This window comes from Temnothorax nylanderi, unplaced genomic scaffold, assembly GCF_030848795.1.
Source record: "Temnothorax nylanderi isolate EJ_2023f unplaced genomic scaffold, tnyl_v1.0 TNYL_tig0146_pilon, whole genome shotgun sequence".
NCBI classification, from domain to species: Eukaryota; Metazoa; Arthropoda; class Insecta; order Hymenoptera; family Formicidae; genus Temnothorax; species Temnothorax nylanderi.
Window position 1 is genome coordinate 266,158 of NW_027249208.1, and position 17,278 is coordinate 283,435.

At 42.7% G+C, this 17,278-nt stretch overlaps 1 protein-coding gene across 1 annotated transcript in view; it reads left to right on the forward strand.

Moving 5' to 3' along the window:
• Positions 1–514: 514 nt before the first annotated feature.
• The window catches only part of LOC139777363 (GAS2-like protein pickled eggs), a 62,077-nt gene continuing 45,313 nt past the window's right edge, over positions 515–17,278 (forward strand). The window contains exons 1-2 of the mRNA XM_071714747.1: positions 515–1,052; positions 12,578–12,767. Coding sequence (XP_071570848.1) covers positions 12,597–12,767 — 171 coding nt within the window. The 5' untranslated portion in view covers positions 515–1,052; positions 12,578–12,596. The remainder of the gene's footprint in view (positions 1,053–12,577; positions 12,768–17,278) is intronic.

Sequence of the window (17,278 nt, forward strand, 5' to 3'; positions counted from 1 at the left end):
ACCTTTGTTACCCGAAGTCGATTAGTGCGGTGGTATTCTACAAACACGTGTTTATCGACGGCTACATGAAAATGAAAATTCTGGTCGGTAATCAACTATGCGACATAAACAGGTGCATTTTGAATAAAAGAAAATAATCGTCATTATAATATTTATAGAAAATTAGAAGAAGAAGAAACGTTTGTGTCTCTACCAAAAAAGATAATAATATACTTATTATTAGATTTTATATACGGTTACGCAAAATGTCAATAAAGATTTTACGAAAAATTGAAATAAAAATAATCTGAATTTTATCGAGGGAAAGATGACACTTCGTTAACACACACGCTGACAAGGATTCAAAGGATTGTTTATGTTTACGGTTGTTGTATCGACGATATCGCGATGAGCGCGCGTTCTCCAATCTGTAGTGACCCCTCGTGGTGCGCCGCGGATCGACTCCGGTTCCCCCTTCCACCCGCGGCACTTCGACCGCTCGCACGGCGGCGCATTTATACGGGCGGCCTGTCTCTAGGCGCCTCAGTCTCTGACTGGGACGCGACGAGTGCGAGCATGGGGTTCGCGCGTACCCCGCGAGACGTATACCGCAGCGGCATCGCGCCTTTTAAAACCGCTTGAACGACGTGCGCGCAGCAGCGAACGAAAAACGAAAACCGCTCCCGACCGGGAAGAGGAAGAGAGCGATAAGAGAGACGAGGAGTCATCCTCTCCTCCGTCTGCATGGCTCCGTAATCTCGCGCGCGCTCGCCGAGATATCTTTGACATCTTCCACCCTTTCTCACCGCCGCCGCGCCGTTCGCTTCCCCGGCAGCGCGACGCATTCCCCGGCGCCGAGAGCGCGCGCCCGATCGCGTATGTCGCCGGGAAATCCACCGGCGTCGACGGACATTCGATTTTCCGCTCGATGAGTGAAGGATCCGCCGCGCTGCCGTGAGAGCTGATCGCTGTGCGCGCGCGCGCGCGCGATCGGGACTCGCCGCGCGCTTGTGGTGATTCTGGTGGTGGTGATTTGGGAAAGAGACTTCCTCCCCCGGACTCGCGAGGCAAGCGTAAGTACTCCGAGTCATCCTCGATATATGCGCGCTTTTGTAAATTACAACCGTGTACATGTACGTCATTATAACCGTGCTTTTGTAATGCTTATTGAGGACGCGATAGGTATTGGTAGGTATTGAACGAAGGAAATCGAGGTACGTCATCTCGATTGACGTTGAAGGCGGAACGCTCGAGTTGAATTAATAAGCAGGTGGATTTGTGATCGGCGTATTCTGAGTCGTTTTCGTTGTGCGATAAAAGATTCATTGTATGAGACAGAATATAGTATCTTTTATATTTCGATAGCAATTATATTTATATCTAAATTTTAATTTATTCTTATTTAAATATCTATAATTGATATATTTATTATTAATATATTATATATTCGAAAGATTTAAAAATTAGAAAAACATGAATTAAATTGTGGATATTTGAGTGAGAAGATATAGATCTTTAACCTTTGGATATTTACTAGTTCGATTTTTGTTTTATATGTAAATTTTGATACTTAAAAATTCTAGAGAGAGATTAATATAATAAAATTATGTAACTATTCTGTAACTATTCTGTAACTGTAAATTCTGTAACTATTAATTTCTTTACTTGCGCACCACGTACCGCGCCTGACTCGTATCGCCTGTCTATCAATTTGTTAATAAAATTATATATACGTAACGTATCTGCACAAGGAACGATTATATATAAATATCATCGTGGCTAGAATCGTCTGCATAAAATTCCTCGCGACACACCCTGTAATTAGGTAGTTAGGCCATTTAAATGAGAAAATGGAGCATCTCGACTACCAGCAATGCAGCAGGACATAAATAACTGATGCATCTGTTGCATTGCAAAGATGACTCATTGGCGAGTTCCCTTATCCGACGACGCTGATAAGGAAACATGGCACGCGATATGTTAATGTTTGACTTGAAATGGATATTCGAGATGATAATCAAGCGAGTAGATAAACTCGAGCAATGAAGAACGCGCGAGATAAATTCCTCGGAGAGCATTGCAATTACACATGTGGAATTATCATAAAATTATATTCATTTATAATCATCATGCACACATGCGCGTGTAAAATGATTATAAATTATATATATATATATATATATAATTTATAATCATTTTATACATGCATGTATACATGATTTTATATGTGTATGATATGATTGTATTTAAATAATGGTGCATAATATAACGTGCATTATGATATAGTACCATATAATACGATATACTGATCCCGCTGTAAGTCCCTAATAGGCAATAATTAATTAAAGCCTTATTTTATACAATTTTATGCTATTATACCTTCCTATTCTGGCTACTTAATCACCCGTTAGAGTTGCTTTTACAGAGAAAGTTGTTCATTGTTCGAGCGATCGCAAGGAGGCTCCGCTCCGTAATCATTTAATGATTTAATCAATTATGAGTAATTGTGTTTGCAATACCGTAATATAACTAATTATTCGCAATAGGTGGACAATGATTAATTATGAGTAATCGAAATTTTATACCATTCCCACGGATATTTCTCGTATTACGTTTACTTAATCACTCATTATAATCACTTTTACATTAGAAAACTTCATTGTTCTGACCATTGTAAGGAAATGTTGCATCGTAGTAACTTAATTAGAAGTCGTTAGTGTAATCAGAATACAAATCGCGTGACTTTCCTTACGTAAATAATTCTACGTGATACACTGCGGAAGTGAAGTAGATTGAGTAACTTGTTGACAATACATAGATTACAAATTTAATGATATTTTCAAAGAAACCAATTTCTGTCACAAAAAAAATTTTTATTGACTACGTTTTAATTAATTCCTATATATAATTATATCAATTATGTAAGGGAAGAACCAGACGAAGGTCGGGGATTTGGAAAAGTCATCGATCCGGATCAACGGTACGCGAGTTAGATCGCGGTTGACGAGTGTACTCGCCCGCGGGACGGCTCGCGCGAGTAATGGCGCGATAATTTCGCGGCGATTGAATTGCCGACGCAATTACTCGCTGGAGGCGTACAACACTCCTGCGAGCGAAAGACGATCGAGATAAGTGGACGGAGACAAAGCGTTTTGTCGCGTGAGATAGTCAGTCTCTCAAACTGTGCGATGTCGTTGTGCGCGATGCGCAACGAGATACTCTCATCTGACAATAAGTAATAAATGCAGGCGTGGTGCATAATAAGCGACGCACGATGATGCTTGCGTGTCGCGATTACTATTGAACGGCATTGAACTTTCGCTCGATCCTTATCGATCTCGCGTACGTTACTTATTGCACCTTGCACCTTGGAATCATTTTTACGACTATTTGCGTTAGAAAAATACTTCATTTGGTGTAGATGTACGCGCAGAAACGGTTTTAGCGGAAAATAACATAGATTTGATCTTAATAAGCAATATTTCTTAGATTGGTGATTGAAAAAAATCGTGGAAACAGTTTTTTTCTCTGTCTTTTATATTAAGTTCTAATATTGCCATCAAAGTTTCGATATTTTAATATTGCATTATTTTAATACCTATATTTTATTATCTACTGATTTCTTTATGTTAATACAGTACTATCTGACGGAAATGAATTTAGATAATGTAATAGAACAAATGTATAGCTTATTTTCGCGCTTTGAGTAGGCAATAAATGATATGCCGTTATTACGCATCGTACGGAATTGTAATCATCCGGTCAACATAACACGGTATTCACAGTGCTATATTACTGTTCTATCAAGTACAAGTACATCATAGACGAATTGTTGCGCCTCGACATTGTGCGATAGATCACTGCGTGCTGCGCGAGCATCGGCGGCTTCGGAACACCGTGTGCTGCTCGTTACGGCTGTTCTCCGGTTAAAAGTGAATGGGGAACCCGCTCATTCATAAGATTTTCTTTCGAGGGGGGCAGCGAGAACCAGCCGCGCGTTCCCTGCTCGCTCTGTCCAGTCTCGCTCGCTTCGGCCGAGCGCCGAGCGCCGAGCGCCGAGCGCCGAGCGTCCGCGAAGGATGCGCTTTGCAGCGACTGGACATGCAACTTATCACGCTCGCTAATGCGAAGTATCTCTCGATCAAAGGACGAAGCTCGCGAAAACGAGGGTCTCGGAATAAATATTTATAGTCTCGCTCTCTGCGCGCGCTTCGCTTCGCGTAAACGAGTTTTCGCCAAGATCGAAAAATGGCTAACGATTTCACATTGGTAACAGCGAGCGTTGAGGACTAATGACGCTATTAGTTTGTTATCTAACTTTCCAGACCACTATCGTGGATATTCGTGTCGGGAATGCCTCGACGACTTCTCTCTGTGCGCGTAACGGGAAATTGATTGCTACCTCTTCAAAATGTTTAACGGAATTGCGCTGCAATCTGACTATGTACAACTTCTAAACAGAAGTTGAACATTAAATAACGTGTAATATAGAATTAATTAATGCCGATATATAAAGACGACGAAATGATTAACGCTGTATAAACTGCGCGTTAACCGCACGAAAACATGGGAGTCTAATAACCGGCTGACATATTCAGAAAATGATTAACTAACAGCCGACTTGAGCTAGCTTTATATCTCGTCGCTCGGGAATATACCACCAATCGTAAAATCTGTAAAATATACGCGGCCGCCACGTTGATGCAACAAATCAGTGCTCGGATAGAATGAAAGGGGGATACACGTCGGACTTATCTCGCGGAGAAACGCGAGAGGCCCTTACGCGGTTTGCAAAGGTTTATAATATCGTTAAAAAAACGCGACGATAACGCGGCCGAAACATTTCTCTCTCTCTCTCTCTCTCTCTCTCTCTCTCTTTAATCCCATCTCTCGCTCGCGCTCGACGCCGGCCAGCAGATTACAACGTATACCGAACATCACGATTAATGAATGGCTGTCAACGGCGTTGCATCGCCGGAAAATCAGTTGCACGTATATCGCCGGGCTATACGCGCTGTCGAGATGCGTTTGGCGAGAGACGTGCCATGCGCCTCGTGCATCGGATTAAGTTGGATTTCAGTGCGTACGCGCATTCTGATATCCCGCACGATGACAGCACGATCCTTAGAGCGATCAAGGAGTGTGTAATTTTTGCGAGGGGAGATTATGACGAAAACCGAGCCTTTAGTTTCGAAAGTGCGCGGAGGATGCCCACGGGAGAAATTATGATGCCAGAGAAGCGCGGAGCTCCTTTTTCTTATTTCAGGCATTGATTTTGAAACGAATTTTTTGTCTTGCCTATACGGATTCTTCGGTCCACTTGGAATTGAAGTTTCTGTGATTTAGGGTGCTCAGCTGGCGGACCGGCGTCTTTATTCGCGGGTCCTCGAGATTCAGCCTCGAGTGCTCGCGCGCGATTGTCAATACGGTTATGGAAATGGACCTCCACGAGTGGAGGAGAAAAAGGAGCAGACGAAAGACGCGTGGGGGAGGGCAATAAGTCCGGCCGAGGCGGGAGGTGATCAATCTCGGCGCGCTCGAAGGTAACTTTACGGGCCGGCGCGTAATGATAAACGACTTCGGAGTCGGTGCTCCGGACGTTATCGAGTCCCGCACGTAGTCCCAAGATATCGCGTTTCTCGTTGCAACGCGGGCCATGCGCGACCATGCGCGACGCGGATTTGCATTCGCGCTCGGCTACGCGCGCGGGCGTTAGCCGCGCCGCGCCGAGCTCGTCGTCGTCGTCGTCGCCGGGAACAGGTTCATTCCGTCGTGCGAAATGAATGAAATCGTTAGGCGTTACGAACACGCCGACGCCGCGCCGCGCCGCGCCAGACCGCTTATCGGATCCCGGTATCGGTGCACGTTCGAGCGCAATTATGCGTCGCGTAACTCGACGCGCGTTGCGCGCGAGAGGGAACAGGCGCCGGCTGACACATCCGGTTTCCCGGATATGCAGCGCCCATCGAGATGACTGTCCGTACTTTCCATTGAATGCGACGCTGCGATATCGTTTGTTATTAGAATCAGCGATTTATTTTTCGACGATTTCGCGACAGCTATTAAATCGACACTGAATGATCATTTTTTAAAATAATTGTACGAGGTTTACATTGTCAGAAGATTACAGAAGAATTTATCGTGTGTAAAGATCTAAATATAGTTTTCTTGCCAGGAATACTTAATTTTAGACGGGAAGGCGTAAATGACGCCGGCTTTACCAGTTTGGTTGTGTTTGTTTTGGTTTTGGAGACACATGCCGCTATATATCGCGATGTGTGTTTCGTGCAGGATTATATTTATACACTTCAGCATCGTTATACTAGTAAGGAATTTTAAAACAAACCGTTTCCTCGGACAAAGAAACGCTGTCATTCTTATGCGAGTGAGTGGGCTTTTAATATCTCGACGACGATGATATCTCGAATCCGAGTCTCTTCCACCCCGCGATGTAATCATTACGGTTGCATTGCCTCCCGTTCTCTGAGTACCTCTTCTTGGTACATGAAGAAATAGCACCTACATAGAATAATTGTAGAATGTTTATGACGCGATAAAAGCGAAGTGTTACAGTTTGCGACGGTATTAAATATCCTGAGAAAAAAAATCATCTTATATGATGATGTATTCGAAAGTCGTTATGTCGTTGCGAAAATTCTGTGAATATCTTATGCGACAAACAGATAATTCATAATATTTTATGAATAATGGAGGAACGGAGTATATGCATAAACGTATATGTATCGGCCTACTTATATTTAATTAGGAAAGTTGGTCAAGTCTGACAAAATTGACAGATCTGTCGAATATCTCTGCTATGTAAATCGTGTATTCTCATGTCGTCTTTATGACGAAGGCACAGTCACGCAACTTTTTATCTCTTGTAGCTTTTTTTTTTAAAGCGTTACACGGACGCTTAAACTTCTGCTACGGAGCACATTTATCGAAAATGAAATGGACGCATCTTGTCGAGTCGCGAATAATCACGCGGAATCCTGGGACGTGGGACGACTCTCGTGGCGAAAAAAAAGGCCGAACATAGTTGATATTTAATGGGCTGTAAAAGAGCAAATGACCGTTAATTGCGCGGCGCGCCTCATTGGGCTTGCATGAAACGGAGCATTATACGTACCCGGGCGGATTCGTTTTCTATATTTACCTTTCGCGAAATTATCACATCGGCCATCGCCATAATTACGACGCCAGCGAGACTTTCAATTTATCGCGATCTTGTTTTCCCTTAATAATATATCGGTGCTATCTTTGGTACGACGCAAGAATGTTGTCGTCGCATTGCTCGCGTATAACGTAACATTACTTTAACGCGCGCGCGATTAAATTGCGCGGCCGGCGGCGGCCGATCGAGCGCAACACTCGCGTACGCCTCTCACATCTTGCGCGTATGTATATCACACACGCGGTATTTATAAATTGCAAGATTATAAAGGATCTAATGTGAAATCGCCGGAGAACGCGGGGTAATATAATAAAGCATCAGAAAATTGTTCGTAATTACTCATGAAGTCCTTACCTAAGACGGGATCTCGATATACGGATTTGTGAAAGAAACGCTACCTGTGTGCGACAGGTACGTGTAATTCTGCAAAACGTCACCGCTCACGCACGATTATTATTATATTACACGGTTACTGTTTACATAACTCATCCTGCATAATATTTATCGTAATCGACGATGAATGAGGGGAGGATGAATCGGATTATATGAACTTAACTCGCGCGCGCCCCAGAGAAATTATAGTAATAGAGCGTAAGAGTAACTGCTTCCTGGCGATTAGAGGAGTCAGTAAAATAAGTCGCGGGGATCGGAATTGTATACGTGCGCGCGTTCGTAAACGTCGCATGGGCGACAGATAAAAATGACGAAGCAAGTCGAGGCGGTCGGAATTGAGTCGCCGGGCGACTCGTAAAGACGTTTAGATATATATATATTTTTATTTAATCCGGTTCGGCCTTTAATTCTATTCACCCGTCTCATCGTGTCCGTTGCTATGCAGCGACACGATCGGCGGAGGAGGACGTCCTGAAAGGTTTAACGCCCGCGAGAGAGACCGAAGAGCGCGACGTTGCTCGTACGTTTTTCTAGCTTTGCGCCATTTCATTTTCCATCAAACGCGACTTCATTGTTCGCGCTGAGACGTTCGTCGAGAAAGGGTTCCACGTGCCTCGTCGGCTTCTTATTATTCCATTGAGCGGCACGTAAGGGACGGAATATTAAGAAGTTGCTGCCCTACGGATATCGCGCGCACGGTTGTTCCCTATGAAAGCGCGTTCGTAAGTTTACCTACGTGAGCGTACTTTAAAGGCGCGTTACACCTGACATAACGGTGCATCACGTCGTGTCTACGCGATGTCACGAAGAGCTGCATACGCAGATAAGTCGGGAGCGCGATTATATAGTCTCGCAGAATCTTGAGGGAAATCAAGTTCTCCTTAGCAACAATCTGAGTATTTTTATTCCGTACATTCCTAGTCTATTTAATATTTTTTTCCAATACAACCCAAAAATGTTATTTCCACGCTCTACAAATTCCACATCCTATAAATTTCAGTGACTTGGTTTCAAGTTTCAGGCTTCAAGTTTCAAGCAACGGGCTGTAATTTCAGATACCGATTTTATTAGTGTCTGTCATAACGGAATTTCGCATCTGAAAAAAACACGGCAATTATGTAGATGATAATCACGAAGCTGGCTATGCCAGTAAATGAAATACCATCACGTTGACAACATTAACATAACGATAATCGACATCTGTGTTACCCCGGCGTCAAATTGGAAATGCGCTTCGTTATTTAGTACTTGCAAAGTCATCGATTATTCATCCGTGGATCCGTGTGTAGGAACACATAAAATCCCGTTAACCACTTTGCGAAATAAAGGAGGACGCTATCAATTCCCGAACGCGCCTTTCGCCTGGCTGCGAAGATAGCGCGCGTGAATCGCGCACGTTTAAGGATTAAATTCCACGGTGCATCCGCGTGCATCCCTAATAGATTCCTTGGCGCTGCGCCGACATTTATGAAAGCCACGGCGAACTCCGTGAAGCGCAACGACACGTTTTACACGCTCGCAACCCCGCTGTGATTCAGCAACTGCCGCTTTCGCCCTTTCGCGGATGGTGATAAAAAGCCACAGATTAGCTCGTAAATTAGCCATCAGTCGCCTACAGACGCTCGCTCGTTTTTCATCCACCATGTATACCGCTGAGTGCGTTTTAATTTATTCTTCGCTTTGTGACAATATAATTTTACAATATTTTATTGAGGCAAAACATTTCAATAACGCGTCGTATCATGTAACAAATTGCGCCTTTGATCACTCGCGTCACTAAATTAAAATCATTAAATCTGTACGGCCGTATCGCGCCATTCATTTAATGCGTGATACATTTTATCAAGTCCATAGCGTATCTGGATACAGAATTCCATGGATACGAGATAAGCGTATCATAAATTATCACGCGCATTCGCCGAAGGAGGGTCGATAAGGCGTTGCTCAAGTTGTTCGTTCCAGACGAGCCGTTTCCGCGGTCCGCGGGTCGCAATCGACTTAAACTTTGGCATTTTCAATCCTTGTGTGCATAATAATGCGCCCGATGCAGTATGCGCGTGGCGCCGACGACGTGGGGCGTGTTGCCGCCCGAGGCGAGACGCGCGCGAACGAGGAGCGCGTGCGTCGTATCGCGGGGAAACGCGATACGATGACATTTCGCAGTCACCTTTCGTAAACCGTAATCCCGCGATCGTGTGGCTGCCGGCGAAGGAATCCCTCATCTCAATCCCTCTCGCCTTCGCGAACCGCTCCCGCGCGTCCCCTTTACGCGCTAATTCCTTTCTCATGTCCTCCGATCTTTCTTCATTTCCTTCTCTCCTTTTCCTCCCTCCGTCGTCCTTTACATAATGCCGTAGACGTTAATAAATTATAGGGTTGAACGCATAGGGATGAGAAGTGCCGGCTCCAAACTCGCCGCGTCTATCTTCATTTGTGTTCCTTCGAAAAATCGGAGTCGATATTTCTTTTTAAAGTTCGATCAGACGACGACATATTTTATTCCTTAACTTTGAACTTTCGAACTCCGAACTAATCCAATTAACCCTCTCCTAAGTAAATTTTATCGTGCCATCGTATATTACTGAAAGTGATTTTCCTCTTCTGATCTCGAAAATGATTCTCAAGCTCGTTTTGGTCAATCCTTGACGAAGATTCGTCGAGTTAAAGGGGGAGGCCAGACCGCATGGAAACGAGGTTTTGTGGGGTCCCATGAATGGAGTGTTTTGTCGCAGTCGGATATTATGTCGGCGGCGCGCCTGTGACGGATGATTTCCCACGATTATCTTCTCTGGTCAGCGCATGCCGGTGGTTGGAAAATTAGGATGTTTAGGAAGCGAAAGGGGATAATTAATTTCGCACACTAGTCAATGACCTCAGAATTGTTGGAAGGATAAAATACATCTGTTGCCCTATAATAGCCGTCTCAAACAAGTATAATATGTGTAAACTAACATCAATTAATAGTTCAAGGAAATGACACAGTCTCCGATGACACATTTTTAGCGTATGCGGAAACCGACCTTCCGCTCATTCACGCAGATCGGCACGCAAACATTCTGAAATTTATTGACGGTCGCCGATCCCGCGCCTGTCACGGCACTTCCTTTTGAATTCGCAGTCAGGCGCATTAATTCATTCGTGCCCGTTCGGCTGGCGCAATGTCTACTCATTAATCCGCCGCGACGCGCGGCGTAGGCTTATTTATCAAATACCAAAGTCCCGTTTGTCACCGAGATTTCCATTCAGCGAAACCCGAGCGCGCCGAAACGTCATCCGGCGACGCGACGCTATTCAGTCGCTGTATCGGCGCGACCATGTCTTACAATGAGTTCACTTGCGACATTGCCGAGTCTCGACGAGAGCTCCCGATCCCGATATTACCTGTACATTACTCTACGAGTTGCGCACAATGCTGTTGATGGAGATTTATATACATGGTCGCTGTGGAAATGTAGCAGGAACTAAATACTAAATGACTCAATGTGACATACGTGAACGTATGTAAAGCGCGTTTGTTTATTCAGAAATAAACATGTATTGTAGTCAAACAGCGGAAGGAAAAAATATTGAAAGAATATCATTCAATTTTTTGGCAGTCAATAACATTTTTTTTTAAATCTATGTATATTTATTTATAATATTGGACCAATTGGCCAAATGAGACTAGTTCCAGACAACTAAACTTTCTATTTTGGAACAAAGAGAATATTGTGCTATTTTGCTGAAAAGAAGAAACTTACGTAATACGCATACAAATAATTCAAGTTATGCACATACTTTAACAACAAAGTTCATAAATAGAATTTACCTCAGTTTTCGGTTAATCTGAATCTCACAATGGCGATTTTCATGTATGGGGAGTATGCAGAATGTGCAGTACGCACATATATATATGGGGTGGTTGTATGACGAGCATGGGGGGAAAATATCGCGGGGATGACCGCGCCATTGTCAACAGCGACACCCGGAGTGGCCATTGTCTGGCGGAGCCCCGCGATTTTTATACATCGGATGTTTATAATCTGCCTCTCGCATCTGCAAAATAATGCCCGCGGATTTGCATACGCAACGGTATCTAGACGTGGAAATATCGCGTGAGAAAACGAATCGGGGCCCCGTTAGCGGCACATTGCAATTCCCGTGCGTGGCGAACGTAGCTTTCGTCGGAACGATTAATAATCGTTGATCATGATACGGGATATTTCAAGAGTTGAAATCATAAAATTTTAACTCAACGCATATCGTAAATTTGATGCAACATATAAATGCAGTTGAATATTAAATGCAATTAATTTATATAAACTTGATTTTTTTTTAAATTATACTGTGTTATATTTTTGCACTCAGAATATGTACACAGCCAAGTGTCGAATAAAGAAGGAGGGAAGAAAAGTAAAACTGATAGAAAAATAATTGACAAAAAATTGATTAAAGACAAGAAATTAATAAGAAAACAAGATAAATGCAAGTTAGGGAAATAATTATTATGATTGATTGAAAAGTCAAACAGTTAGAAGAGTTGATAAAACTTCAAGGCTTTTAAGAATTTAAAAAATCTGAAAATTATGTGTTAAAAGGTGTCCCATTATTGACCTATGAGCAACCTGTAAAAGATCCCATTTGATCCCTTAGGATCCACGTGGGTCTAAAAAGGTGCGGAAGTCCTTTGTCGTAATAGCACCTAACAAAGTCGTTTCAGTTCTCGCCGAACACCCTAAATAAGCGGATGTGAAAAAGTGCATGTGCCGCAGAGCTCCCAAATCTAGAGTATAAAGTCAAACAGCTTGAAACTTGTCGATATGAAACGGTATAAATGTAATGCGATATACTTTATTAAGTTATTATATGATATTCAAATTTTAAAGCAAATGTGATATCAGTTAACAGTAATTTGAAAGTGCTCAAGATATTATCTGTTTAGTTTGTAATATTAAAATAAAAAGAAAGGAGAATAAGAGAAAGAAATAAATAATTGTCTAAAGATAAACTTAATATTCTAATTTAATATAATTTAATGTCTATTTTCAGTTTTCGAATCGTTAAAATCATGTCGGTGCTACTGGAAGGGAGGTCGTACAGGCCGTTCAAATCCTCGGAGGAGTACCTGATAGCGATGAAGGAGGACCTGGCGGAATGGTTGAATGCCCTGTATCCGGAGCTCAGGATCAATCTCGACAATTTCATGGACAGACTGGACACGGGCGTCGCTCTATGCAAGGTGAGTGTGTGCCACAATGATTTGCCTGTCAACTTACAGCTATATCGCGGAAGCACGATTGTCCGTGCGGTTTAGCGCGCGCGCCGTACGGCGCTCGTAACGAGGCGATCCTTATCGCGCGCGCGACTTATCGTCGTCGAAAAATTCCCCCTTGCGATCGAGATATGCCTATTGACCTCAATTCTCGAACACGGTTGTCACGGTTCTCTCGCTCGTTCCGCGTTTATTTTCTCGCCGGTTCGTAAACATCCGCCTATAGATGGAGTACCGCGAAAGTGCGGCTACGTACATTAGCGACGTGATTCCTTTAGAAGTACGCGTTCCTTAGCGATCCATTCTGTGGCAACTTGTTATTCGAGGCGATACAAGCTGAAATAATTCTGAATAATAGATATTAGCAATGTTGACGTTATATGCATGAGTATTAGATGCGAATGCGAGTTAAAAGTGCGGGAAAAACTTTGGTCATGCTAAATTAGTTCTTCTTTAAAATTCGGATATGAAGTTTCCTGTCGAAACGCTGGCGTCATTCACAAACACACGCGGCACGCGCTAAAGATGCATAAAAGCTGCACGTGTGCATCGCGACAAGGAGGAAGAAGGATGCGGGTGACGTCCAGCGGAAGCTCTTCGTCCTGCGTGGCGTGAATTATGATTGAACTTAATGCTAGTGGGAAGAGTACAGCGTGTCTTTAAAGAACTCTTTTATTTCTCCGGCCGTTTGTCTACATCCTTATTAAAATGTTATAAATATCACAATTATTCTGACAATGAAAATTCGCGCACGTTATAAATCATCAATAACATAATTTTTGTTATGATAATTCTATGATTTTTTTAACCTGAAATCTGTTTCCGTTTATTATATAATTAAAGATAAATTTAATTAGTAATCTAATTTAATTTAATAAAAGAGAATCGTGACTCTCTATAAAAAATGATCATTTCTTTATTTATTTAATTATTTAAAAAAATTTACTCATTTATATTTTTAAAAATCAATACGCGAAGAGTATGTATATATTCTCTTTCTCTTTTTTGATATTTATAGTAAAAATGCGTTTTTCCGCGACATACGTAATGGCGAATATAGATGTCTACTTAAACGAAGTTGAAATTATGCATGTGACAGCACGCGCGTACATGTTACTTTTTCGTCAATAAGCGACAACGAGTAAAACCTGTATGCTAAAATCACTGGCTCTTATTGACGCGCGGTGTTGAAACAAAAAAAAAGTACATACGTACAACCTGTATCTCCCACACGACCATGCCACTCGACATGCAGCGACGGATAGAGTAGTCATTCGTAGCGTGACCGATCGGCTGTCGACGGTGTACACGGTCAGCTTATTAGCTCGGGCATTATTAAAGCAATTTTAACGAGTCATTAAGGGCAGGGCAAATTGGAGCGTTTAAGAAAAAATATAAGACACAATGAATAATGGTTTAATTACCCGATTAATACGGCCGGCAATCGCGACGCTCTTATGCCGGATCACGAGCGCGTGGAAATTACGAGTTTAAGATTTGCGCGTTTGTATGCAATCGCGAGCCGAGATAAGTGCCGCAGCGATAGAACAGCGCTGGCTGCGAATATTATCGGTTGATTCATGGCTGGGAACGCGAGAAAGGGAAAAGAGCCGTAAGCACAATGCGTCATTATTAATACGCTAATTAAAATTTGTTGCTCGATAGATGACTTTCCAATGCCGTGAATTCTTACACTTTTAATACCGTCATTTTATATCCCGCGATGCCAGATCACGGCTCGATCCGTTAATGGTTCCTGGAACGATACCGCGCCCGATCAATCGCGATCCAGCGTGGATCGGCCCGCGTGCCGGATCGAGGCTCGAGTCGACTTTCACTGATCTGCCGACGACGATCCACCGCGGCCACTCGAGTCGACCGAAACGAGCTCCATTCATCGCCACGGGCCCCGTCGCGCACGCCCATAATGCCCACCGGACCCGCGACCCGCGACGGGTATCCGATCGGCGCGGAGCGCGTACGCTCGTATAAATGCCGGGATATCGGCCGGACCGTGCTCGTTATTAGCGGCGGCGCGCCACCGTCGTCGTTATAAATTTATGCCGGAGAAATATTTAGAGTAGGCAGAGGACGATAAAACCGCGGCAGCTCGTTCGCGGTGCGTGCAATGCGCTCCCTATGTGCCAACTCGGAGAAAGTCACCGGTGCATCGAGTATATGCGCCTTAAAGCCCGATTCAGGCTACGATGAGGCAATAGTGCGATTTTTACATCAACGATAGATCGGACTATTAACATTAATTCGTACATCCACAGTTACCGGATTTCGAAAGAAACGAAAGGTCATAAAGAACAACAAGAAAAAAGGAGAAGAAATTAAAAAGATGCCGATTATGTCGAAATGTGGTACGCAATTTAAATCTGATTGAAACATCGCAATCAAGTGATGATGGAAAAGCGAACGGTAAGTCCCGAGATTTAGCATTAGGCACGTTCGGACTGTAGAACGAGGCGCGAGGCATTTCAAGCCTGAATCGGGCCTAAGGATTACGGCGGATCTCGGCGGTGAGGTACTGGAATTTCTTACCTGTGGCAGGGGGGTAGGATTGGGTTGCAGCAGTCGAACAGAAACACGCGAGGCAGGGGAAGGAGCAGTGCTTTTGCATATATCGACTTTACGAGCCGTGACGAGTGGCGAGACGGGGAGTATAATAAGGTGCGCGACGAGGGACGATAAGGAATCCTAGTGCTCTCGATACTGGCACTTCTGGGGGCTCTCTTCTACTTTTCCCTCCCTTTTCTATCGTTCGCGGTGAACTTTTACAGACTGCGATTTTTATTGTACTTTGTTTACGGCGGGGGAGGCGTTCAGGCGCCTGCATGCAATACGTGCTGTAGCTTACAATACACGACACGCAGCGATAGACTCGAGGGACATTTAAACCTATTTCAATTGCCCGAACCTTTTGTTTCCTATAATCTTTTAATAACAATTTTTTTTATAATGCATGATAACGCATTATTTATATAACACTGCTTTCGTGACGTAATTTACGTTAATTTAAGGAGATTTAAGGAGATAAAAATTAATTTTTTAAAGACTTATCTTAATTCTTTTCTGCATGGAAATTAATATTGTATAATATTTTATACTGACGCCTTCGTCTATGCCATCGTAATGACTATTTCTAATTTTATACAAACAGTAATGACTTTGGAGAATTATATAGTAATATGATATTTTTATGATGATTATAGAGATAATATTTTAATATGACGTCTATGGATTCCCGAAAAATTGTTGAATAAAAATTAATTGTTATAAAGAATGGATACATTTACTGTCAAAGAATTTATATTCCAGCGATTCTTGGCAATAATGAATAGTTTATTTCACATAATAATGATTTATTTTACAATTAATTAAAAGGATGTCTTTCGCGCAACCGTCCGAAAATAAACCTGACGGTCCGGTGAATTTTATGATGTACAGAAAGAGAGAGGCCTTCGACATGAAGTAGCTGCGCAAGGAGCGTTTTTCAAAGCAAATTCGAGAATGGCACTTGTCATACGGTTAAAGGTCGACAGGCAATCCATATTAATCACGATCGCGCGATATATCCCGAAAGCGAAAGGAGCCAGAAGCGACGGCGCGCGGCCTTTCCTGTCGGAAATGACAAATACCGGGCGCCCCGATGGTGAACCATATATAGAAATCGTCTGGCACTATCTCCGAGCGCTGTACCGCCATGCGTAATATCGATCTAAAAATATTAACTTCAATTATGTCACGAACATTCAATGAAAATAATCAATCACCCCGTCTTATATCTATTTGTGACATGCATGTCTTCTTCTTGAGTTGAAGTTATTTATGCATTTATCTTTTATAATGCCGTATCTTGAGATTTTTATTCTTAAGAGTAATATATCCTACGTGCTACTTTTAAATAATGTACATTCATAGCGCGCAACTTGAAGATTATCTCGTGATTTTCTTACAAGGACACCGAGTCGATGCCGTTTCACGCCGTTTCAATGATAATCCCATATAACCATGTTTATATAAAGAAGAAGAAAAAGAGAGGCCTTCTTCTTATCGGATTCCGGATTATGTCGCGGAATTCCAGGCGATGCGCAGCGTGCGCGATTAATTAACCGCAATTGTCGCCATCTGCTTTTTTTCGCTCGCTCCTCTCTCTCATTCGGAATTAGAATTTATGGCGGGCACTATATCGGGCGCATCCCTGATGCTTGTCCCTTGCAGACCTTAAAGCCTGTTTAAGCAAGTCAGTTTAATCGTGAAAGTAGATAGTAACCATCAAGACTATCTATAATTTAAAGAGTACTAAAATTTGTTCCCTAAATAAAAATATTATTTTATTATTATTTTATTTTCACATACATTTTAGCAAAATAAAATGTTGCTTTTACGTGATAAGTGGAATATTTGAGATAATACAATTTGTATAATTTGAGATAATGTAATTTTAGAAGCAATAGTGAATCGACATTAAT